The sequence below is a fragment of the Nymphaea colorata genome, chromosome 10 (assembly GCF_008831285.2).
Source record: "Nymphaea colorata isolate Beijing-Zhang1983 chromosome 10, ASM883128v2, whole genome shotgun sequence".
In the NCBI taxonomy this organism is placed as follows: Eukaryota; Viridiplantae; Streptophyta; class Magnoliopsida; order Nymphaeales; family Nymphaeaceae; genus Nymphaea; species Nymphaea colorata.
The window spans coordinates 2,994,293-3,019,984 of NC_045147.1; the positions used below are offsets into that span (position 1 = coordinate 2,994,293).

Below are 25,692 nucleotides of genomic sequence, written 5' to 3' on the forward strand. Positions count from 1 at the left end.
TCGTGTGCTTCTTGAGATTTTTTTTTTTTTTTTGCAAGGATTTTTCGGCATTTTGGGTGATCATTTTCAATCTTCTTGCTGCTGATCAGCAGCAAGAAACTACCAATTTTGAACTCTTGATATGCATTCCTCTTTTGTGTAAGGCATGGCCTCTAATTTTTAACCAGCATTCACAAAGCTATGAAGATCAAAGAATAACATGTGTTTCTAATCTACAGGAACCACTTTGATAGGATTCTTTACGATCTGATTCTTTCAATTATATTCGATCCGGTATGGATTGATTTATCTGATGGTTTACATTAGAACCAAGTTTGCTTTTTAATATAAAAAAAGCTATCACGTACAATGATGAGTTGAGAGATCGTTGATACTGTGTACAACTTTTCCCCTTTTTTCATTTAAAAACAACCGATCGATTAAATAGGACAATACAAGTGATTTTGGTAAGTTCTCATTTTCTCGACAAGCAAAGAAAAATCAGCACATAAAGCCCTGTCAGAACAATGATAAATCCCCTTGAGTGTGTTGCATTGTCCTTTTTAAGAACATATGATCTTAAAATACATGTTCAAGTTAATGACATTATGCTCCTGTTTCAGGGAATGTGGATTGATAATCATGAATGTTGAATCCAAATCTAACAATAAAAAATGTATGAGTGTGAAGCTTGATCCCTGCTTAATAGGCTTTCCTAAAAAGGAAACTCTATTCTAAAAGAACCTCTACACCAGAGCTTCATCCACGTTCTCTAATAGCATCCTTACCTCTGCGGAGAGTTCGATTTCTCTTTATTAGGAGGGAGCCTTTAAAAGACCAGAACATGTACACTTAACAGCAAACCTAATGAGAGATAAGCCTGTGGGAGCCCCAAATGATTCTCCCTCAAAGTTATCATACGAAAGGCACAGCCAATTTCAATTTGATTTGGTGCATGCTGTAAAAGGCTATGACCTTATTTAGTACATTAGTACCCAACAAATCAACATTTGCTTAGGCCAGCACAGTTAATTCCCTGGCCACCCATTTGTTCTTTCCTTCACTTACACACTAGATGATGAATTTGCCAAATCTATTCAGGTAACGTTCATGGGCACCTTGCCATTGCCGTAAGCTTTTCAAGTAAATGATCGAAAGACATATGTTCCCACTTGTCTTTCATTATCAGATTTGATCTTCACAACTATTCTTTTATGAATGCCCTTTTCCTTTAGCAGGTGCTTCACAACTCTGGTCCTTCTTCATTAATCTAAAGTTCTAAAGCACTCCACTTCCTTGCTAGGTAGCTAGACAGCAATGTTACTGCTAATGGCAACGCGGATATCAGCTGACATGAGCCGTGTCGGTCTTTATTGGACAGTTCAGCTCCATATCAGCCGATATCTGAATAGAATATTGACCATAAAAACTAGCTTTTAAACGATGAAATATTACGAAATCACAAAGAAGATGGACTTCACATGCAGGAGATTCGTCTCCCTCCTGATGCCTTTATGGTTCCCCACTAGAATGATGCGACTATTCTCATATATGATGGCCTGGGGACGTGCATCAGACTCCTTTTCCCAAAGGCGCCACACTGCCCACTAAGGCCATTCATGGCTTTGATCGTACCACTTAATGAGATTCACGTCATCGATCGCAGTCGGTTGCCACAAAGAAAGAAGAGTGAAACTATTGATTGTTGCTCCAATCGTTTTCTCAAGCAATTTGGTAATTGGTTTTGTTCTTAACCTTCAATTTCTGGCTCTGCCATTTACTTATAAGTAAGAAATTGTCCTGTGGAGCTGCCGGGGGAGATACTCAAAAGAGCTGAAACTCATCTCCCAGAGTTTAAGGCTGCTTTGAGACATGGGTGAATTTATGATTGCTCCTTCAACTTGAGAATAGTGTCTATCAAACTAGTTTGCAGTATGCTTGTGCATACAGGCATACAGTTATTCCAAAAATTTATTCATTTGCATATTGGTTGCCTCCAATCATTTGATTATTCATATATTGATGCCCCTTTATCCATTTGCTTATTGCCCCCTAAATTATTTCAGGGTATAATTGCACGGCCTGAAAAGTCTTGAATTCTTGCCCCTTGAAAACTTTTAGCGCCACTGGCATAGTCGCTCAAGCGTTAACATCCTTTACCTTTACTGGTCGAAGAGCGTAAAATTTTGAAACAAAATAAATCTTTTACCCATCAATGACAGGGCAATTACAGTCCAAGGCACATGGACATTGAAAAAAAAAAAAAAAGTTAAACTTTCTCCTGACCAAAAGCTATGATTTAATCAGAAACTCTCCAGAAACAATGAAAAGGAAAAGATCTTCAATTAAATATTGGCGTTTTTTTCTGTGCCAACTAATTTAAGCAGTCCCTAGCTCGACTGTTTCAGCTGCTAACAGTATGCAGGCAATTTTATTGATAAGGATTGATTTCTCTTAAGCTTCTAATACTTCTAAGAACCCTCATATTATTGGAGTCTATTATTCTGCTTGTTTACTTATTGCAATAAGGAGAGAGAGAGAGAGACGCTGACCTATCGGGTGGTGGTAAAAAGAAAAGGGTTCGCTTAGGAGCAGAGCCAAAAAAATTTTACGAGGGAGCAAAATTAAAGTTTTAAAATTTTGATACGAGCCGAAATATTATTTTTCAAAATTTTTATATAAGATAAAACTTACATGTAATGTAAAAAAAAAAAAAAATGAGGTGGGGTCAGCGCCCATACGACTCCCCTTAGTTCCGCCCCTAACCGCATAACCAGCCCATCTTTCTCTAGAGAAAAAGCAACTGGAAGAATAGCACCAGCAGCAGCACCCAATCAAAGGACCCCTAGAAGCCTTTTTCTAAAGAAATTGATAAGGACCTTGAAAGAAGAGAGCTCTCACAGATGAGTTGCAGCTTCCAAGGCATCGAATCCGCAGGTACCTCCTGGACATCCCAAAAATGGCTAAGGGAGACCTTGGCAACCGCAAATGTATGGTACAAGTTACTCAAATCTACAGGATTCCCAAAAAAGGGGGAAAATTAAAACTATAGGTCGCAAAATACAAGGAATGACATGATATAATCAAGTCCTTAACTAAATAGTGCCTCTCCAAATTTAAGCAGTTTTTCAAATTTAATCGTACAGGTTGATGCAAGCTGTATATAAATAAATAATGAACAAAAAACTGTTTAAAGTTTTGTGACTTGAGAAAGCTAAGACTGTCAATGTCTAAAACCATATAAAATCTAGTATATACATCTGATTTGCCATTTAAAACATTTTGTATTTATTTGTGCAATTAAATTTATAAAGACAGTAGTCATAGTGCTTGATAGCCAAGAGAGACTAGAAGGCATAATTGATTGTGTGAAGCCATGGGCATAGTTGGCAAATCCAGGATCGCTCTCTTACTGGGTCACAGGTTAGGACCCAAGCGATCCACACCAAAACTTGGTTGACTCGGCCGAGACTCGGCTCACTCAGCTGAGTTAGGCATAATATGAGTTTTGGAAATATAAAGCTAAATTAATGATAAAAATTGATTTTGATCTTTTTTTCTAATTGGTATGAAAAGACCAAAAAAGGAGAGGAGGCTGAATTGATTGGTTTTTTTCTCTCTTTCTCTCTCTCATTGACCATTTGTTGGAGGTTTTTGCCTTTCCAGCAATTCCCAAATTCAAAAGCCCAAAACCAGCCTCATCCTTGATATCTCTCTCTTTGATGCCTCCAAGGTGGTCAATTAAAACACCGGTGACCTCCCAACACCCAGAGAAAACACACATTTTTCTTTTATATTTTAATGATTTTACAAAGCCTTTAAGTATTAAGTAGTTAACTAGATCGTTTGGGAAATAAATTAAAACAAAGAAAGGGCAATAGTCTGATAACTTGGTTGCATCATGGCGGTAACCCAATGTTAGTATTTGACCCGACCAAGTCACTGAGTCAACCCACTGACCCGGTTGGCTGCCGATCCGAGTCTCATTCCCAAGTTTGCCAACGATGGCCATTGGATCAACTTGATTAATAGTTTATAATGCCTTATGTGTAGTTTACTTTTTGAAGGTCAAAATATTAGTTGTCGTCCACCGATTATCCATGCATGGTAGCTCAAACCATCAATAAATTTGATCAAATGCATCATAATTAGTTTTGGCCAAATTTATCTGTTCATATGTGTGTATGTTTGCGTGCCTTGCCATGTTAATAGCACCTGTAGCACCTGTGTGCATAAAGGCAGTATTATAAACTTTGTAAGGCAAAATTTTAGTCAGTAACACTAACATCCCCGAAGCTTGGCATGCAATCATCTCACAAGCTCAAACCCAAGCTTCCCATGACCAACAAAAGATGAGAAGAAACTAGGTTACAAGCACATGGGTGATTTTCTGTATCCAAATGACATCAAATCCAGAAAAATTAATCGAGCACTCCCTAAACTCCTAGTGCACATCATCATAATCCTTCGGCCAATTTGTTTAAACGTGTTCTTTCCTTTTATGCTAACCAATACTCATGAATAATGACGACGGTATCTTCAATGAACCATCCTCTAAGCAAAGCTCTTTGATTGTGCAATATGTGGTAGACGCATAGACACTTCAAAAATGCAATAATAGTTTCTCTCCACATGTGATAATTGCTATGTATATGTTGAAGATGCAGCACCAAAATATGACCTTGGTTTCCTGTTTACCGCAAGCTCGAGCAAGATGTCAAAATACTACGCAATTGAGAGACAACCCATAGAAGGAAAAAAGAAAAAAAGAAAGCTCTCAGAGAGGATAGGATAATATGAGGATAATTTGTGAAATCCTCAAGAAACCGCTGAAGTACATCTGTTCCGCATTCTGACTTGGTAATAGATATTGACAGGTTATCTTTAGTTTCTGTTCATTTTTCAGTTGAAGCAGAACTCTTGGCTCAGTAGGCTAATTGAGGTTCCTCCCATTAGTCATTACTCACCAAGGGTATCGTGTCAAAATTTCTGTCTTAATAGGAAAAACCAACAGCTACAAGCAGATCATCATACCAAAAAAGTCGTGCATCTTAGAGAAAAATTTTGGAGGATTTGCAAGTGGCATGCATGAAGGTGGAGATTCTTCTATCCTGGTCTTCTTCCTCAGTTGGAAAAATTGTTGCATCACATCAGAGCATTCAGTTTCAAGGATACCACGCCTAATCTTCATATTTGGATGAAATGGATGTACTGGACCTGCTGGTGAGCTCGGTTGTCCCGAGCTGCTCTGTCCTTCATCAGGAGAATGGAAAAGTCTGCAAAGGAATGATCAAGGTTAAAACTCTTTTGGAACATGCCCTAACATGGTCAGAGTAGGTCATTTCTCATTTGGCTAAAAAGAGGTTCAAAGAATAATCCAGTTTATTTGGCAATTTGACTTGGCAAATTTTATTTTTCTAGGCAGTCTTGACTACTAAGGACATTCTGACACCACATAATAGCACCTATATCACTGTCAAATGGTTAGTGGCGGTCCAGTCATACGTGTACAAGCAAAAGCTCACTTAGGTTTGGTCTATATTTGACTCCAATGGTGACAGATCATCCAAATGTGACAATAACATTAACCAAATATGTGAAGCACCATCAGATCTCAAATTTTGAGAAGTCAAGTTTCAGCCAACTGGAAAGTCATGGAAGAAAAGAAAAAGAATGAATAGCTTAAGAACTTAAATATGTGCATACCTGACCCAGCTGCCATCAGCTCCAAGAAGCTTATTTGGTGCCCCCCAGACCAACGTATCAATTCTAGCTTGAAGAATAGCGCCCGCACACATTGCACAAGGTTCAACTGTGACATAAAGAGTTGTCCCCTGAAAAAAAGCAAACCAGAGATTGAGTTCAAATGTAACTAAAAGTGTAAACAACACACTTTCATTCGTATATGCAACATTTATCATGTAAAAATTAGAAATAGTTGTCAAAATTATCCTCCGTGAGTGAATTGACAATTTCAATATATAATTCAATGGATCGTAAATGCCATCAAGCCAATCTGCAGAAAAGAATAAAGGTAAACCAACATACTATAGGCACACCACCAAGTAGATACCTCCATCCACATTTCAACTCCCTTGACATAGAACCTACTTCCATCTAGTTCTGAGAAAAATACTTTATCCATGTAACCAGAAACAGATGGCCACAGATTCAGATATTTCCAAACTGAACTTGAAACTGCCCAAATATTCATCCAAATTCAAAAAAGTTTGCATGAAAGAAGCAACAAAATATTTTCATTCCTAGTGCTTCTTTCCTTGAATAACTGGAACTGCAGCATTGCTTGACCACTTGACTAAGGTACTCTTTGAGGTGCGAACGAGATGCAAAGAACAACGTAAGTACATAAAATGATTAAAATCTGTCTGGTTTCCAGATTCAGGTCCGACCATTACCAACCACTCAAATGGACCCACTTGAACCTTGGGCATTAATACGATAAGATGGAAACAAAAAATTACATATAAACAGGTATGTTATTGCATTGTATATGGAAGGGGCAGTCATAGAACTTTTCCTACACATACATTGGATGTTTGTAGAAGTTGTATTTTATTTAGTGGTCTTGACAAGCTTAAAACTCCACATCCAAAGCAAACAACAGCCACTGAAAGCAACACTATATCAAAAGGTTGCCTAGGCTAAGAAAGTTCAATGGTTTAATTCTTACATGACTGGGGAATTTAGGTGACTGAAACTTGTATACAAATATGATGTTTTGATATTAAACTTCCAACCTATGGGTGAGAAACTAGTGAAGTTCTTCTCTTACAACAAATTTCAACTTGAGTTATTAAAGGATTTAGTTATCATGTTAAAAGGTAAGGACAAGCAAGACATCATTCACAATAAAGTCTCAGAATTTCAGCGCAAATTACGTGTGCTAGACCTACTTGAATAAGAATTTTACACAACTTTCATGTGCTTAATGCCGTTCATGAAGGACACAAAAGGTTGTGGCCATTTGAGGCTTTTCAACATACAAGGGATGTGTTCTAAGTCTCTAACAAGGCTACCTAGGTGCTTCAAAATACAATTGTTTTAATGACAGGTCATAGGTGACAGACATGCATATGTTCACTCTTTTTACCAAATAATCATGACCTTAGAAGCTAATACACCTAGAAAAGGAGGACTAAACTGTTAGGTTTTCAAGTTAAGATAAGTCCTTTATTAAGGACTTTTAGTCAGATCTTCTATATTTTATTTTGTAATCTGTTTTTCTTTTTCATTTTATTGTATTGTTTTTGTTTTTTTTTTTTCAGTTAAAAAGATCAGCTGCGAGAGCTGTTGGGCTCCCCAATGGCTTCCTCTTTAGTGTCTTTATATGGGCCATTTTGGCACTTTGCAAAGCATGCTTCTTTGAAGCTTTCTTAACTGTTTCTCAAATACCTTTTTGTGCCTTAGTGCACCGTTCTTATCATTCATCTATAATATAAGGCTTTGTTGTGAGAAATATAAACTTTATCTATATTTTTGTTGACTCTTGCCTTCTCTGAAAGAGACTTTTCTTGTTGTTACATGGTACCAGAGCAAGAAGATCTTGCTATTATTATCAAAGCATCTTTGTGATCAAAGACTCTGGAGGAGTTGAAGACTAGTCATTGGTTCCCAGCATGCAATGAAACTCTCCCTTCGTCTATGGTGGCCTAGCATCTTCCCCTTGATCGATGTATTCTTTTCCTACCTTAAGATGGAAGACAAGGACTGCATTTCTCTACAGCCTTTCCTCAAGCTTTCTTCAACCAACAATATTATGTGGGCTTCATCTACGAAGCACTAGATAGGAGGTAAAGGGTTATGGGGATGCATTGATGCGTCTTCATGTGAGCCAAATTTGACTTTAACCCAGACTATTGATGGAAAGGCAAAAGAAGTAGAAGGAGCGGAAAAAAAAAACAATTAAGAAATGCAAAAAGAAATGGAAAGAGTCGAAAATTGGTCATCACAAGCTCATATCATGTTAAATGCTGTTGATAGTTCTGTAAGCGTTCAACTTGTTAAGTTTGAACATGCACATGAGCCTTGAGAGTTCCTTAAGAAAATGCATACCATATTGTTGCAATAAATGGAATGTGTAAGTTAACATTTTAAACCTACAACAAGCTGATAAGACCATCAAGGATTATTATGAGGAATTATTTCAACTATGGGATGAATTAAACATATTTCGGCCCAAATAGTGGGAAATTCATGACATTATACTTAGAGAGAGGTAAATGCAAGAAGATAAGTTCAATAAATCCATTACGGGTCTACGACCGGAATTTGATATTGCAAAGACTTCACTTCTTCAAAGGCCAACTGGCCAAGTACCCCACCTTAATGAAGCCCTTGCCGAATTTGTTATGAGAGAGAATAGACTTTTTCATTATAAAGAAAGGGGTGAGAGTCACTTGGTGATTTCAAAACTGGGAAATTATATAAAACCATACAGACCTCCTCATTCTAGAAAGAATAATAAAGAAACAAACAAGAAAATTACTTTTTTTCGTTGTCACAACTCGCAAGCCTAGGCATATAAAATCAACATGCCCAAAGTGGAAAAAAATTTCAGAAGAAAGTTGCAATCACAGAAAGCTATCAAGAAAAAGAACAGTCAAACTCCATGAGTGAAATGTTGCTTAGCTCAACTTGATAAGGCACTTCAAGTCCCACATTAGAAGATCCAATAGTAAGTACTAGACCACCCCCAAAGTTTGTGCCATGTAAGTTCTTTTCACCTAGATATAGAAATTGCATGATTGCAATCCATTCTCACACTGAACCTTCAAACTATTATGAAGTTGCTCAAGATCCTTAATGGGTAGAGCAACAAAATTAGAATTAATGGCCTCAGAGAAATGTAAAACCTGAGAAATTCAATCTCTACCTCAAGATAAGAAAACGATAAGATGTAGATAGGTTTTTACAGTTAAAACCAAAAGTGACAGATACCTTGAAACATTGAGAGCTATATCAGTTGTCAATGGCTACTCTTAAGAGTATGGAATAGATTATGAGGAGACTTTGCTCCTGTTGCTCATATAACATCAGTTAGTACTCTTGATGCTATCGCCTCTATTAACCGATGGTCCACATATCAAATGGATGTTAAAAGGCTTTCGTAAATGGTAAGTTGAACAAGGAAGTTTTTATGTCTCCTCATCCTGGTTACAATATTTCTTAGGGAAAAGTTCTTCAATTGAGGAATGCTCTTTATGGGTTGAAGAAAGCACAAAAAACCAGTATAACTGCTTTAGCAGTATTATGAATGATAATAAATTTAAGTTCTGCTACCCTATATACTCTTTTGTTAGAAATTCTACTAATGGCTTGTAAATTCTATCTCTATGTTGATGATATGATAATCAAAGGAAGTGAAAAGAATGGAGTAAAACAAATCAAGAACCTCTTAAAAGAGGAATTTGGTAATATTTGATAAGTTTTTTTACATACTTTCTTGGCATAGAAGTTCGGCACTCCCATAAAGGTTATTTTCTGTCAGAAATCAATTTTGCAGCCAATATTGTAATAGGTCAGCGATAACTGATGATAAGATTGCTGAGTCCCCAAAAGCTCCTAGCGTAAAAGATGAGGGTCAATGATGGTGAACCTCTAGAAAACCCCATATCATATTGCCAACTTTTTCAGTGCCTTACCTTAAGCGTCACAGACCAAACATTGCACATGTTGTTTATGTTGCTAGCTGTTTCAACATGCTCCAATTGTGATTCACATGTAGGCTATCTAGCAAATTGTCAGACATGCTAAAAACACTATAAACAAGGGAGTTTTCTTATTTTCTTTCCGCTTCGGAGATGAACCCATTAACTAGCATTCTCCTATTCGTCTTTGTCATGACTTCAACCACTATGGAGATTGTTTAGTCGAACAGTCTACTCAAAGACTGGGAATCCAATCTGAAGGGCCATCCAAGCTACGCTGTGACAACAAAAAAGTGTCATCGATATTGCAAGTAACCATAAATGTCACAAGAGAGCCAAGCGCATTAAAATGGATTGTCATTTGTAAGAGAGAAATTTCTAAAAGGGACTATTAAATTTCCATATGTTCCATCAGTGTTTTAGTTAACTGATCTCCACCAAAGGATTTGAAACTCATTCCTCATTCTTCTTGGCAAACTTTCAGTAATTACACTATAAGTTTGAGGGAAGGTGTTATGATTTCTAGTTTAGGCAAGTTCTTTAGTTTAGGAATTACAGAATTCTTCTCATTTATGATTCATGAGTAGTATGAGGCTTTGTTGTGAGAAATATAGTTTATCTATGTTTCTTGTTGAATGTTTGCTTCTTGGAAGGAGATCTGGGTTGTTGATATAGATTTGTATCTTATCAAGCTCTTTACAGAAACACCTGTTCATTCAACTATTACATTATTTCCAAATGCCAATTTCTCTAAGGGTCTTATATATTCCTCCAGTTTATGAACAGATTATACTGTTACCTGGTTGCCAAATTCTCCGCAAGGGATTTTATATCCTGCCAAGCGGTTTTTCAATCACAGCGGCAATTGCATTTCATATTCAGTGGTATTCATCTCCAGATGGCAGGGGATTCTTCAATGGCAAATTAATTTATAAAAAGGAAAGATAACTAGTAATTTACTTTTGAGTAAGAGAACAGCATCACATAACATAATAATCAAGATAGTGGAATGGCAATTGCTCTCAAAAAATAAATAGCATACCTAGACATGTTCTCAGGAATATATATATATATATAATCAGAAGTTAAAGGTGTGGCACTATTTGTTATTATCTTCTTTATGTTGTGAAGTACGCCTCAGACAGAAGGATTGCCAAACAGCAATTCTCTTTTTAAATTAAAAGCCAAGGACATTATGAAGCAGGATATGCATCCACAATGCAGTTTCTGCTGCCTTTGAGGTTAGCAGAAACATGGATACATAAATCAGATATTAAATCTTAAAACATAGAGCAGAATTACTTTATAGGCTGGAAGGTCAAAAAGATAGACGGGAGAAGTTAAGGAAAACTTACCGCAAGGTGCCAAGATTTAAGTGTGTTAGATGCCTCCCTGATACATATCAGTTCAGCATGTGCAGTTGCATCCCTCAACTCTTCCACGCTGAAACATCAATCCACCCAGTCATCAGTTTTACTCTGCAAGTGACATATTAACCTAGAAATAGAGGGAAAAAACAGAAAAATATTACTTACAGGTTGCGGCCCCGGGCAATAACTTTACCATGATGGACCAAAACAGCACCAACCGGTACCTCCCAGGTATCAGCTGCTTTTCCTGCTTCCTGAAGAGCTTCCCTCATAAACATCTCATCCATTTTTCTCTGCTGGCTTTCAAGTCTATAAGCTTCTTCCCACGCTTCAAATCTTTCTCTTTGAACTTGTGCAGTTCGTTTTAACTTACCCTGCATTAGGGTTGTTTCCGTATCTTCCATACCAGCATCTTCCTGCCCTCCCTTGATGGGTTGTTCTTGAATTCCTGTCTGGAAGTCACCGGTAATCTCCACAAAAGAAGCTCCGACTTCACTAGTTTCTCCTTGCTTTTGCACGTTAGTGGTGCCGGTTGAACTTGTAATGGTGTCCGGTGATGTTCTACCACTTGCTGGCGCTGATGATGAAGTAACATGGGCAGAATTAGCAGCAGACTCCCATCTTTGATTATCTGATAATGAGGAAGCTCTTCTGCGGATAGATCCACGTTCAGAGAGCCGTACTGGAGACGTAGCAAACCCATCATTGGTTATTGTTGCCTGGACATTCTCCCGTTCGGTGATCTCCTGCCCTTGTTTCAAGCTCAGTTCAGCGGTAATCTCATCGCTTGACCCTTTGACAGCTGGTGGTTCTCTTGACCCACCCTTCTTCTCTCTCTTCACCTTCTCCTCAGCCTCTGGTTCATAACCTGAAAACCACGCTTCAGTACCCCCAGATTCATTTGATGAGCTCTTAGCAGTAGATTTTGGTGTTGAATCATGCGATCCCATGCGTAATATCCAACCAGCCTTAACAATTTCTGCAAGGTAGCCCCATAATGATTTGCTTGGCCTCTTAACGATTGCAGTCTTGGAAGATGCAACATCAGATCCTGCAACCGCTCCTTCAGTAGCAGTTCCTTCAGTCAAATTCTCTCCAGAAGCTACAGATACAGGAGGCTCTGTGGCTTCCACGCCATAAGGTTCTTCAAATGCTTCACCTGCAACATCCCACATTTCATCAGGCGGTCCTCTTATCTCAGACGATGCAGGAGACTGCCAAGAACCCTGCATCCCACAGTTTCTCGAGTTCTTTGCACTCGTCCCGCTTTTTACAGAATCGGCACTTGATTGATTCGCCAATACTACTTGCTGTAAAACGGTGGTCTGATCAGATGTCCTCTCCCTCTCTACTAGAAATGTTTTCTCAGTTGTTATCAGAATTCTCTGGGAAGGCAAGCCTGCCTGGGGAAGTTGATGAACAGACTCTTTCGTTTCATGAGAAGACTTACCTATGCAGACGACTGAGCTCGAATCACTGTCTCTGGTGTGCAGCCCCGACTGCCCACTTAGGTCGTCATTTCTTGTATTTTCGGTTTCAGATTGATTGCTGGGAGCTCCTCCATGCAGTTGCGCACTAAGAACATGAGAGCCAATCTGTGATGACCTGGTGAATGATTCACTAGACGCAGACCCTGCTGGATGACAATCAGCAGCAGCAGTTCCTACTGAGCCCTGACGCACCAACTTAGAAGATGCTAGCACAGATGGTTCCTGGAAGGTGACCTGTCCCTGGAAGGCCGCACCTCTCTGTGAACTAGTGTTAAATTCTTCCAGATAATAAATATCTGTAGAACCGTGAAAATAATCACTGATTGCGTCATCTGGCGATTGATGATCGCCATAAATTTCTAACGGAGGTGGACGAATTGAAACTCCCTGCGAAGATATCTGTCCCAAGAGAACGGCCTCTTGCTGTGAACCGCTAGTACTCAAGGAGTGGCTGTTTTTAGCAACAAAGACATCAGTTGCAAGTCGACCTGATTGATGGGCACCACTATATTCCGATGAGCTTCCTGGCCTTGGCTCAGATGGTTGAGATCTTGACTTTTCCTGCAAGGTCGCTGGTTCCGGGATCCTGACGCCTGTAGATGTACCGTCAATGACTATTTCCTGTGTGTATTCCATGTTTGACGATCGGCAACGCTTCCCAACGTAATCGCTAGCTGTATACCCTGCTGGTTGACGATCAGCAGCAGCAGTTCCTAGTGAGTCCTGAAGCACCAACGTAGAAGATGAAGGCACAGATGGATCCTGTAAGGTTACCTGTCTCCGAATGGCCGCATCTGTCTGTGAACTACTCTTAAATTCTTCCTGATAATCAACTTTTTCAGAATCACGATGCAATGTAACATAATCGTTAGTTGCGTAATCAGGCGATTGGTGATCGCCACAAGTTTTAGACTTAGGTGGACGAATTGAAACCCCCTGCGCAGATGTCCGTCCCGAGGGAATAGCCTCTTCCTGTAAGCCGCTAGTACTCAAGGAGTGGCGGTCTCTAGCAACAAAGACACTAGTTTCCAGTCGACCTGATTGATGGGCACTAGTGAATTTCGATGAGCTTCCTGGTCTTGGCTCAGATGGCTGAGATCCTTGTTCTTCCTGCAAGATCGCTGGTTCTGGGATCCTGACACCTATAGGTGGACCACCACTGACTACTTCCTGCGTGTATTCCATGTTTGATGATCGACGATGCTTCCCATTATAATCGCTAGTAACATATTTAGTCATTTTCTGGCCAGCACTAATGCTTGAATAGCTCCCCAGTGGCAATTGAGAAGATGAAGTAATTGGCACTTGTGTTGATGGTATCTGTTCTTGCGAGATCCTTGTATCTCTCTCCATTCTGCTGGTGCTTACTTGTCTCGAAGAATCAACAATGCAAGAACCACAATGCTTACAGACGTACTCCTTGGACTCACGAAGCCTCGACAAGTCTGAATCCACAATAGTAACTGAACTATCAGGATGTGGCAGTTCAGGTCCCCTGGAACTTTGGCTCACTTGAGCTTGCTTTGGACGTTGAGCTAAATGTTGAACTGACGCTGAAGTTTCTTGCCTCTTGTTGACGAGTACCCTTTGCCCGTCTTTGTACCTGTAGCAAGCATCTGTGGCACTACAATCCATCTCGTCATGTGCTGTTCTATCATGTCGTTGGTTCTGTTCTCTCGTCACTCCTATCCTAACTTGACTATTCCCACAAGATTCGTCCTGCCTATCCTCCCAAGACTTGTCATGCCTATAACCACCAGAATAGGTGCCCCGGGAAACAGAGGAGTCTCTAGTGTCGCTTCTTCTCTCCATTTTAGAGTCTTCCTGCTTCATCTGAATCTGTTGCTCACAGCGATGATTACCTGTTCTTGAGGAAGATGCACGGTTTTCTTCTTCACCCACACATACCTTGATTTTATCGCGCTTGGAAAAGGATCGGTCGCCTCCAACAGTCTCTTGTTTATTCCTTCTATTCCAGTCACAGGAGTGCCGATCTTCTCGCGTAATCTGCTCCTGTTTACTTGTTTGAGTACCAATTGAGCGAGTTGGGGAGGTACTCTCGATTTGATCACGCCTACTTGAGAAATGCTCACCGTGAACGGTGAATTTATCATGCGATCTTCCTACGTTCTGTCGCCTCTTGGAAGAAGAGTACGAAGAAGAAGACGACGAAGAATCATAATCAGTCCGCTGAGCACTAACTTCGTAACCAGCATCATCGTCCCCAGGTTTATCATGATGTCTGTCACCACCACGGGAGACTCTGCTTCTTACATCCTTTTTAACACCATGATGATTGCTAGCCCTTGATGCTGATTCAGTCTGATCCCGCCTACTTGAGAAATGCTTATCCTGAACGGCGAATTTAACCAGCGAATGCGATCTTCCTCTGTTCTGTCGCCTCTTAGAAGAAGAAGAAGAAGAAGAAGAAGAAGAAGAAGAAGAAGAAGAAGAAGAATTATGATCAGTCCACCGACCACTAACTTCACAAGCAGCATCATCGTCCTCACGTTCATCACGACGTCTGTGACCACCACGGGAATCTCTGTTCCTTCTTCCTCCAGCCTTTTTGTAAACATTTCCAGCCAAAGATTTGTCGTCAGGAGCTCGGCCAACATCCCCATTTGCAAATTCCTCAGAGACCCAATGCTTAAAACTAAATCCGGACTCACTCTCGCCATCGAGGTCGCGATCACACCGAAGAAATGGAGACTCGTCGCATCGGACATCACGCCACCTCCCTGGACCAGGGAATAAACCAGTGTTAAACCTGACCAACAAACTCAGTGCTTCCTGTACCCACCTGTGAATCTCCACCCCGTAGTCAAGCCTCCAAGGACCACCAAATTTCTCTTCCTGTACCGCACGCGCAGCCCTTCTCCTCTCCCGGCAATCTTCCTTGAGACGAAAGAACTGAGACTCGTGACCGTGAGACCAGCAACTCCCACTGCTGCCGAAATAGATAACCCTTTTGGGGGCAAATTGGGGGATCAGAGACGATTGCCTCATCCCACAAGCAGGTGGGTACCGACCCAATCCATGCCCACAAGCACAAACAGAGTCTAGAAGCCTTTCTTGACAATGACAGTGGCGGAACTCATTGCAGCAAGGGAACGAGGCCGTGTCCCTCACCGTCAGGGCCGATTGGAAGTGAGCCTGATACATACCTTTCCTGCTCTCTCTCTCTCTCTCTCTCTCTCTCTTTCTGTCTGATTTTGTTGATCTGCTAAGGGATTCAGCTAAAGGGATCAGCTAGCCGTCTGGCTTCCATCACAGAGAGAGAGAGAGAGAGAGAGAAAGACACAGAGGAGTGATTTCTCGTGCCCTTGCTTAGGTAATTGGGTTTTGTCCGCCTCCAGAAAAGAGATGACATCAACTATCAAACGACGTTCCCCGAGAGGGAAACTAATCTGATAGAGTTCGGAGTTGGAACTCGCCTGATCTGATAGAGTTCGGAGTTGGAACTCGCCTGATCTGATAGAGTTCGGAGTTGGAACTCGCCTGATATTTAGGTCGCAATTCACAAGACGAGGTTAATCGAGTATCGAACTACCCCGATAACGTATGACTACGGAATTACGAAAGCAGCTATACATTGAAATTTTGCTTTTCTCTTTGGCAAGATAACAGTACGAATCTGCTCACAAGAAGGAACTAAACTGTGACCACTGAATTATCTTTTATATGTGGTAATCTTCAGTTATTTTTTACAATTTATTTTTTTATATGGAGTACTTGGTTTCTTAGGATCTTGAATCATGACACGGAGGGGAGTTTTCACAAGTATTTAAAGATCAAGACTCGAGATATTGCTAAATACTTCAGCCTCAAAAGTCATATTTTATTAAAAAAGTATTCAATAATTTATTTTGAAAAATAGACTCTCTACAGTGTTACATTTGTGGAAAAAATATTCCAAGCTTTCACAAATTTCATTTTTCTTCTGCCAATCTTCACAGTCTAGTTTCTTATACTCGACGTGGAGATTGGAGACCGTCATTAAAATGAAGAAAGGAATGGAGAATCAAGATCGCAAATCTATTTTAAAATGCAAGTTTGGCAGACTAGATGATGCATTCATACACAAGTAGATTTTGTATTATTTCACTTCTCCAAGTATTTGAGCCCCATACCTCAATCCCACAGTTTCAAAGGGTAGGATTTAATATTGTGTGTGTTGAAAGCTGAAACACGGTATGTTTGTTTACCTGGGATCCCAAGCTCAGAAGACATGAGGCCCCACGCCCTCCTGTCAGACCTCGAAGGTGAGATTTATAATGCAGATCTGAAATCTACAGTCAACAAATCCACCGTTTGTTTAAACAGTGGATCCCCACCTTTTGTTTAGAAAGTGCGTCCTATACAAGCCGTGTCGTGGAAAAAAAGTATTCCATCTAGTTTTTATCTTTTCTCCATTTTCAAGGATATTAGACCTGATTTTGGATGTTGCCCCTAATGAAGTTCAAACTTGCACATGGGCAATTCCCTTTGGATTGACACCTTAGACAAAAGACCGATCGTCTACTAACCTTTTACTCGGTTTTAAATCTGAGACAAAAGGTTGGGGATGTCCCTTTTCCTTTCAAAATTTCTATTCATCCAAAGGGTGAAGCAGAAATTATAGAAAAGGTTAAAATATGAGTGAGCGTCAAGTGTTTGAAAGAGCTCCATATGGCAGGGATGAAGTGTCCCAAAAACATATTTGCCACAAGCCGTTTCGGCCTTTCACAATTCACAAACGCCACTATGTCCACAAAGTCCAAGAAAATATTGAGGTCTAAGTAGAGACCATCCAGGCAATGATCTGCTTTACATCGGGAAGTCAGATGCATGCTTATTGGACCTGAACTAAATGCTTAATGCCTAATGGGTAGGGAAGCAAAGTGGGGGAAAGGCCTTCATGTTGAGCATAAACAATGAAAAACGAAATGGCATAAAAGTTAATTATAATAAATTATTCTCGTTTGGTTTCATTTAGTAAGTTTTATAAAAGAGGGTAAAAAGGAAACAGACATCTAATGTTAGTTTTTCTTAAAAGGACGTATAAATTTCAAAATTCACGAGTCACAATGATCTGAACGAGTCACCAAGATCTAGTCTAACCATATCCATGTCAGTACCAAATCACTTTTTACAGAAATAAATTTACATGTAATAAGCAATTTTTAAGAAAGAACTGAATTCCAATGTTAAAAAATATTTCAAAGGTTTTTGTTTTTATTTTCTTAATTTTTTTAATTACAGTTTTGATTACTAGCACCATTACTGAAATTAAGTAACTCATACATAATTATCATGTAATCTTAGTGAGGAAGAGGAAAACCGAAATTTTAGTTGATAACAATTGTTTGGTCACTTGGGAAGCCGAAATAAAACAACATTGTATAACATACTTTCAAAATTATCACATAAGAATTTTTCAGTTCTCTGAAGTGAAAAAAAAGCAAGAGGCCTTACATGATGCCCTCTTCTTTGATAATTAATTCACCGAATTATTTGTTACCTTATTGGAAAAAGAGAAACATACATCAAGTGACCCAAAGGTGAACAGATTAATAAATGAATAAATTCTCTGTATAACCTTCGTCATTTGTTATCTTCCAATATGCAACTCTCTGTACTTGAGAGTTTCACGGTCAGAGACGCCTAGAGCCGCAGATCTTATTCCCTGTTCCAGCAAAGGATTGTTAGTGACCATTCTTGAACAACGTCTCATGGCAAAGCATAGATCGCCACATGCTCCCGATTACCTACAATCAAGTAAATTCAACAGATAAGAGAAACAGGCAGTGACGGCCACTTTGGTCGATGTCTAATTCACATAGATACTGTATGTCCTACAGTTTTCTTCCTTTCTCTGTCACTTCATGACTAAAGAAATATTGGAGGAAAAGTTGTGCAGTTCTTGCAATGTGAAGAAAGAAATGACAGCATAAAACCATGGAGTAATAAGGTACCATAAAACGAAGAACTAAAAGCAACAAAAAAAAAAAAAAAATCTGTTATTCTGCTCCTAACTACTAAGCAGTTGGAACCCTACAAAGGACATCACAGATGCTAGATTACCGATTTGGACTTTCTGACTAAAGGCTCTGAGAAACTTCTATGTGATACTAATTGAGCTCCAAATACTAGAATGTTTTGTGACGCAGGCCCTGATAAAAGCAGAAAAAGAACATCATATGAGCACGCATGTGTCCACAACTTATGTATGTGTGCGTCTGCAGAGAGAGAGAGACAGAGAGACAGAGAGAAGCGTGAAAAGTTGGAAGGCTCCTTTGAAGATTGTGAATTTTCAAGCACCATGGCTCAAAAGGTTATCAAGTGTAGCACAAGATCTGATACTGAAAAGATGATTCTGTTACTACATTAACAAAGGACAAAACTGAATGGCCCAAGCAAGAAATATACAATTACACGAATGGAAAATGGAAGTAGTTCAATGGTTTATAAGATGAGGGAGGAACCCGAGTAAAAAAATTTTATACATTTACCCACAGAAAATATGTATAAACAGTGCTTCTAAATAATATTTCAAGAAATAAACATCCAATCCACCAGAGCCTTATCAGGAAACAAGAAGCTGAACTCTATCAAGAAATGGGAACCGGATCCAATATATATGAATCAAACGGAAACAAAATCGAGAGAACCATAGTAATTAATAAAGAACATTTAAAAAAGAAATTAACAACTAATAGAAAGTCAATAAAATGTTTACATAAAAATTGCCATGCTTAATCCATTTGTTAAGAGGACCCCTTTAGTTTCCCGGTCATATTTTTTTCAAGAATTTAAACAACTTTCTCACCAACTTGTCCTAAACCACGTCTACTAACCTTCACTAAGGCAGAAGGGAAAATTAGAAACTCCAATAATTGAAGAAATCTCATATTTGTCATGTCAACAAGTCAATCTGCACACGAACCATTTTTGCCTTCATTAAACTTGCATACTGCCTCAGCAGCCATAATTTTGTGTAGGAAATCAATGTGGTACAAATGTCCCATAATATCTATATCTAACTAGTGACCTTATGCCTACAAGGCTATAACCATAAGATGCACACGTCTGCATATTGGTTAGCTGCCGGTGAAAGTGAACAAAGATCCAGGGAAGCTTAAGTATACACTGAACGTGATTTTTCTTTCTGATTGATAAGGGAACCATCCAAAGTCTGAAACTATTAATGGGCCCTGAGTCACATGCACAGCAGATTTTTTTTCCCATTTTGTGTTGACATGCCGATACAGCAACACTAGCATGGGAAAACATCACGGTATGTTTTAGATTGGGTTCTGGGTCAGACCCAATCCAAAACACACTAAACTCTTCTTCCTTTTAACAAAATGCATGGATTTTCATAGGATTACATATATATATTTTAGATTGGGTTCTGGGTCAGACCCAATCCAAAACACACTAAACTCTTCTTCCTTTTAACAAAATGCATGGATTTTCATAGGATTACATATATATATATACACACACACACACCAGAACACAGATTTATCCACGTAGAAGAGCATCCAATTGAAAATTGAACAATAGCTACTAAATCTACAGGGTATCTCAGTTAAATACTAGGTTTAACCGTTTAAGCGCAACAAAACTATTGAATTGTTTTGTATTGTAGATAAAATCTGCCGTCCAACTTCCTCAACATGGAAACCATTGTCATGGAAAAAAGTGTCAACCCAACTCCTTAACCAAGAGAGTGACTTGCGCACAATCGAGCTCATCAATATGTAGAAATAATAAATCTAGTGGAACTATTTTGCTCCTAAATATGAACAGTGGACACAAAACCTATGTTAGTCAGAGCAAAATCCAACAGCGATAGCCGATAAGGGTGCTGTGTTATTGCTGCAAATCTTTATGTGGAGCATGTAATCATGAAACTGATACAGTACCTTGCGTAACATCTATGCAACGGCAGCCCATGCAGTACTGTATAACTAGAGAATTCCCGGTATTCTCCCTATGCTGTCACTAAATATCCACATCTCTTTTTTCTTTCCTTCATTTTTTTTCTTCTTTCACAATGCATCTTCATTGAGTACTCCATGAATTCACAGTTGCTCCACAAATCATCGTCAGCTGAAAGCTGACTCTCAAGATACACGAAATTTTTGTGTTCACACTTCACAGGAATTGAGCTTCGTCATGCCTGCACACAATGCTCAAGGATTCATCAACATGTCATGGGATAAGGTACTCACAATTCAATGTTTTCCAGGTAAGTTCTTGTGGAAAATATTTTGAATAAGGTGCATTTTTAACTTTAACACTTAACAGATACACTCCTGTCAATGATCGCTAAAATTTAGGTCTAAGCAAACACCTAAAAGAGTAGGATCCCTATTACTGGGGATTGTGCAAACATGCTTTGGTTTCTTTTTTACTTTCTTCTTTTCTTTTTCCACCTACGACTGCACAGCTTTCAAATATAGTTGTATATTTGCAGGTTATCACATGTGTATGTGTGTGTGTGTGAGAGAGAGAGAGAGAGAGTGATGGGGAAACACATCCAGATCTTCTTAAAGTTGCTTGGATATGCAGGTGGCCACGGCTGAATTGAATTCTATCATGATAAATTCTTTCATCTTCTTTAGTCATTTCAAAGTAATCAGATACTTATACCTCCTTCCCACTTTGAAGCAGAGTTTGTGACTCGAGTTGATGTCTCTAGGAATTTTCTAAGTTTCACAGGCACTGACAGACAACTTCAAAACAAACATCCACTCCAGCATAAGTAGTATCCAGTTTTCTGAGTTTTTTGGTGAGATTTTCCCGAGAAAAACAATTTTGCCAAAAAAATACCCGAGAAAAATCTCACTGTTAAAAAACCAAGAATGTTATTCGTGACATTGGTTATATCCGCAATTCCTCAGTAGTCCCGTCAAACAGTTGTATCACCAAATTAAACCCACATACTAACTTACTACTTGGTTCAAGAGCAAGCTACTTACAATGTTATCTTTGTTCCATAAAGTAACCATGATAGATCATTTAACCAACGATTTACCATCTTCTGGTCAAGCAACGATTTATGAAAACCTTTGATTCATATCGACTATGGTGTCTCAGTAGTAGCTAATAGCTTAGTTAAGCATTTATGTTTTAGCAGTTTGTCAAAGTAGAAGGCATTATTATAGCAGCTCAATTTCCAAGTTCTCTTTATCAAAATCTAAATTCATTGATGAACATGAGAAAAATATCTATGCATCTATTATAATTTACATTCTGAAGATAACCCTATTTTCTCATGTTAATCGTGCATGCTATTATTTACATGAGAATACTTTCTTCATCTTCATTTCAGGTCTATCAAAATTATCAAACAAAAGGGAGTATTTTCACAAGAGTGAGAAGAACAAAGCTAAGATAACTAGAACGAATCATTTGGCAAACTATACCTCCACAAAGTTGAACAATGCCAACGGTCCTGAAGCAGCATGCAATTGGTTATCAATCTCCAACCTAATTGCCTTTGAGCATCCGGATACCGTAAGGATGATCTTCTCGTACTTTCTGCAAGCACCACCATTCACGGTTAATGTAAGTGAAGAAACACCTCAGAAGAGACGAATAAAAATCAAGGATTAAACATCTCCAATGATGAACAATGGAGATAATGGAGATTCGTCCTTACTACACTACAATTGATTTGAAATATCTCATTTCCCACGAGCAAACAATGGAAAGATTGACATTTTATACGTCTAGTACAAAGTGAAAACAAAGAAAATAAGAGGCAAACCCGGAGATCCTCAATCCGTCAGACTATGTTACTGGTTTTCAGAACCAAACAATCTGCAAAAGAATGAAAATAATTATATACAGAGAAGTAAACCATCAAAAGAACTTACTCGTCAGCAGATGATGTTCATAAACGAAAACCCTTCACGGACTACTTGTCTCATTTGCCAAATAAATAAGTAGAGTGCCGATGATCTTCACCTCCAAATAGCTATCTGCGTTGCAAGTTTCAGCAAAATCCTTCTACAGTTATTGCTTCTATTACAACGTCAATCATTAACATGAAAACATCTTCAAGATCGATTCCGCAGAACAGTCAAAATGATCTCAAATCTCCAGACAACCTCCACAGAACCATATGAATGATGAAAGCTACCAAAGGATGCAAAGCATCAAATTCTAGACTTCTCTGGGATTAGCAGCAAAGAGTGCACCTTCATTTTGCTCCATATCTAGTCAAGTACGTTTGAAAAGCTTTGAGTTCTTGCACAGAATAAGAAGGAGCCCTTTTTCTCACCATCTCTATGATCTCCTTCACCCTTTCACCATTCTCAGGGTCACTCGCAAGCCCATCCAATAGTTTATAAATCGTATTCACATTAGGAAACCAGTTTCTGGCCATGCTCTCCTTACACAGCGTAAACGCCAACCCTAATTCTCCACCTTCGCCGCAGAGGTAGTGAATCATCGTCTGGTAGATCCTCGAATTAGGCTTGTAACCGAAGTTCGCCATCCCAAAAAAGTACTTCTTCGCCATTTCGAGATTGCCCACGACGCAGAAACCCTTGATGATCAAATTATACGTCGCGTCATCGGGCCTTAGCCCCATGGATACCATCTTCCTCATCATATTCCTCGCTTGCCAATTCTTCCTCCTGTTAATGAGATACTGGATCCTCACGTTGAAAGTAGCCACATTGGGTCTCACTCCCTTAATCACCATCCTGTTCCAAATCGCATCGGCCATTTTGCCATTGCCGCTCTTGTAGAAAGCAGAGAGAAGAGTGGTGTAAGAGACGACATCGGGGGAGAGTTCGGCGTGCTTCTCCATATCCGCCAAGAGGAGGAAGGCGGAATCCAGGGCGCCCATGTCGCAGAGGGCCTTGATAAGGATGTTATAAGAGAAGAGATCAGGGGAGAGGCCGAGGGAGGAAGGCACCTCGTAGAAGAACATCAGGAGATCGTCGAAGCGGCGGCAGAGTGCGAGCGCGGTAAGCGTGGCGTTGAAGGATTTAGTGGGTGGCGGGGAGGGGAGGCGGCGGAAGGCGCGAAGAGCGTGGTCAGGCATGCCGGCGTGGCCGTAGAGGAGAATAAGGCGGGCTAGGAAGGCCTGCCGCCGCCGGCAGTGAGGGAGAGTTGCCTGATCCTCCAATAGGCGCTCCACGAGGTCAAAGCGGCGGGCGCCGGCAAGGCGTGAGACGGCGTCCTGGTAAGCGAAGCGGTTCTCGAGGAGAACTCGATTGTGAGTGTTGGCCTTGAAGAGCAGGTAGAGCTTCTCCGGGTCGCGCTCCTGCTTCACCCTCTCCAATATGTGCTGCTGCTTCTGGAGACTCGATGCGGCGGCGGTACCGGTGCCAGCGACGGTGGTGGTGGTCGTTGTGCAAAGTGTTCGGGCGGTGCGCAGGGAGAGGAACACGGACATCGTTTCCCCAGCACCACGAACGCACCACCTTCCCCCCCGCACAGTTTTAAGAAGAGGAGTCGAGTCCGACAGGGGAAGAGAGAGACAGAGTGTGTGAGTGACCGAGGGACCTAGGTATCGAGATCATCAGGAAGTTGTAGGTTGACTAGCTAGTGTACTTGAGAAACAAGTAACTTAATTCATCTGCTGCCACGTCGAAGTTTGTGAGATCTATGTTCTATGTTGTATGAAAATTTTTAAATATATTTTATTATGGCTATATTGTTGTATCACAACTTTTTTCACACTGTTTATTTAAGAGTTTATATTTACCGGCTCATAATTTTTTCCGCAATATTATAATTTGGGCATTCCCAAAAGTTAATGTATAATTGGTTCCTACAACATAGTCCTTTTGGATTTTTTTTTTTTACTTTAGAACAAGGTATTTTGCTTTAAAAATATGCAAGAAAAGAAAGCAAATCTTTGATACATTTGTCATGAAACATTGAAGCAAATAGTTTCAAATGCTCATCCGTTTTGATCCACAAAAGTAGTGAGTTTGAGCTTACAAGTCTTCACGCATCCTGGCAACCAACAACGCCAATTTTACCTGAATCACGTTTAGAGAATTTTGACTGGGCCCAGCTTGCGGTCTCCTTCAATGGGTTGTGTGGCGAATTTTTTTGTCTCGGTCGCGGCCTCCGACAGGGTTGTCCGCTATCACCTTTGCTTTTCAACTTAGTTGCCGAGTACTTTTCTGCCTTATTTCGTCACACGATTGTCGTTTGTTTCATCACTCCACATTCACTACCTCACTTGCAGGCCTTCTCCACCCTCCAATATGCATACGATTTTCTCTTGTTTGGCACTGCTTCTCGCCAACAGATTGTGAGAACTTGGCTCATCCTTCGAGTTTTTGAGCTCGTCTCTGGTCTTTCTATTAATTCCTCGAAGTGTCACCTTTCTCTCATTCACGTGGATCCGGCTACGGTGCTTCTTGCGGAAGCTTGTTTTGGGTGTAAGGCTGTTGGCTTGCCCATGGACTACTTGGGTCTTCAGATTACATTATTGCCTCCTACGCCCTCCTTTTGGGATGGTGTGGAGAAGAAGCTATCGGATCGCCTCCATTGTTGGCAGGAAAAGCTGCTTTCCCTGCCAGGACGTATTACCCTTGCTAAGCACTGCCTTACATCTATCCCGCTTCATGTCTTGGCGGTCTTTCGACCTCCTGCAGTTGTACTGAGAAGGTTTGACAAGATCATTCGTAATTTTATTTGGGATGGTGATCGCCCTTCGGATTGTCTTGCACCTTAGGATATGGTTGCCCTTCCGCGTCTTCTTGGGGGTGCTGGGATTACCAACCTTAATCGGGCGTGTGAGTCCTCTTTATGTTCTTGGTGATAGTGTTTGGCAACTGAGTTTTCTCTCATCTCCCTTTTCATTTGTTCCAAATATGACATGTCTTCCCCTAGTGATTGGAATATTTTCATCTCTCACACTTCTCCTTCACACTTTTGGAGCGGTGTGCTTTTTGCCCTTCCTCTTTTTCTCCGCCTTGCTGACCTCCCACCGCTCGCCCCCCCTTCCTGGCCTCTTTCGTCTTCCCGTGAATTCACTTTTTCTTCTTGTTACCTGACCTTCTTTGGTTTTTCCATTGCGTCGCTTCCACCCCGGTCTCTTTGGTTCCCTGGTCCCTCTCCTCGTGCCGTTGTTTTTGCCTAGCTTCTTCTTGTTGGTCACATCAATACTTTTGACCACCTACAGCGTCTTGGTATTAGTTTAGCTAACCAATGTCTCAT

At 40.1% G+C, this 25,692-nt stretch overlaps 2 protein-coding genes across 5 annotated transcripts; both read right to left on the minus strand.

Moving 5' to 3' along the window:
- Nucleotides 1–4,744: 4,744 nt before the first annotated feature.
- LOC116263061 (tRNA(adenine(34)) deaminase, chloroplastic-like) lies at nt 4,745–15,979 on the minus strand. Its single transcript, XM_031642642.2, has 4 exons — nt 11,183–15,979; nt 11,003–11,090; nt 5,686–5,813; nt 4,745–5,255 (listed from the first exon to the last, which is right to left on the minus strand). The coding sequence occupies exons 1-4, from the start codon at nt 15,670–15,672 to the stop codon at nt 4,994–4,996; spliced, it is 4,968 nt and encodes a 1,655-aa protein (XP_031498502.1). The 5' UTR covers nt 15,673–15,979; the 3' UTR covers nt 4,745–4,993.
- Nucleotides 15,980–17,876: 1,897 nt separating this feature from the next.
- On the minus strand, nt 17,877–23,979 carry LOC116263242 (pentatricopeptide repeat-containing protein At1g80150, mitochondrial). Of its 4 annotated transcripts, none has more exons than XM_031642905.2 (5): nt 22,471–23,979; nt 22,271–22,323; nt 21,927–22,041; nt 20,421–20,677; nt 17,877–18,257 (listed from the first exon to the last, which is right to left on the minus strand). In XM_031642905.2, the coding sequence occupies exon 1, from the start codon at nt 23,909–23,911 to the stop codon at nt 22,706–22,708; it is 1,206 nt and encodes a 401-aa protein (XP_031498765.1). In that variant the 5' UTR covers nt 23,912–23,979; the 3' UTR covers nt 17,877–18,257; nt 20,421–20,677; nt 21,927–22,041; nt 22,271–22,323; nt 22,471–22,705. The 4 variants fall into 4 exon arrangements, with proteins under 4 accessions (XP_031498765.1, XP_049936271.1, XP_031498760.1 ...); XM_050080314.1 differs by lacking the exon at nt 22,271–22,323 and adding an exon at nt 18,574–18,662 and having other exon boundaries at nt 22,380–23,979; XM_031642900.2 differs by lacking the exon at nt 22,271–22,323 and having other exon boundaries at nt 22,380–23,979.
- Nucleotides 23,980–25,692: the final 1,713 nt, after the last annotated feature.

Coding starts and splice junctions, on each gene's coding strand:
- LOC116263061 (XM_031642642.2), bottom strand. CDS start 15,672: ATGTATCAGGCTCACTTCCAATCGGCCCTGACGGTGAGGGACACGGCC. Junction 11,091..11,182: donor ATTGCCCGGGGCCGCAACCT/GTAAGTAATATT, acceptor TTGATGTTTCAG/CGTGGAAGAGTTGAGGGATG. Junction 5,256..5,685: donor GCTGATGGCAGCTGGGTCAG/GTATGCACATAT, acceptor ATTCCTTTGCAG/ACTTTTCCATTCTCCTGATG.
- LOC116263242 (XM_031642905.2), bottom strand. CDS start 23,911: ATGTCCGTGTTCCTCTCCCTGCGCACCGCCCGAACACTTTGCACAACG.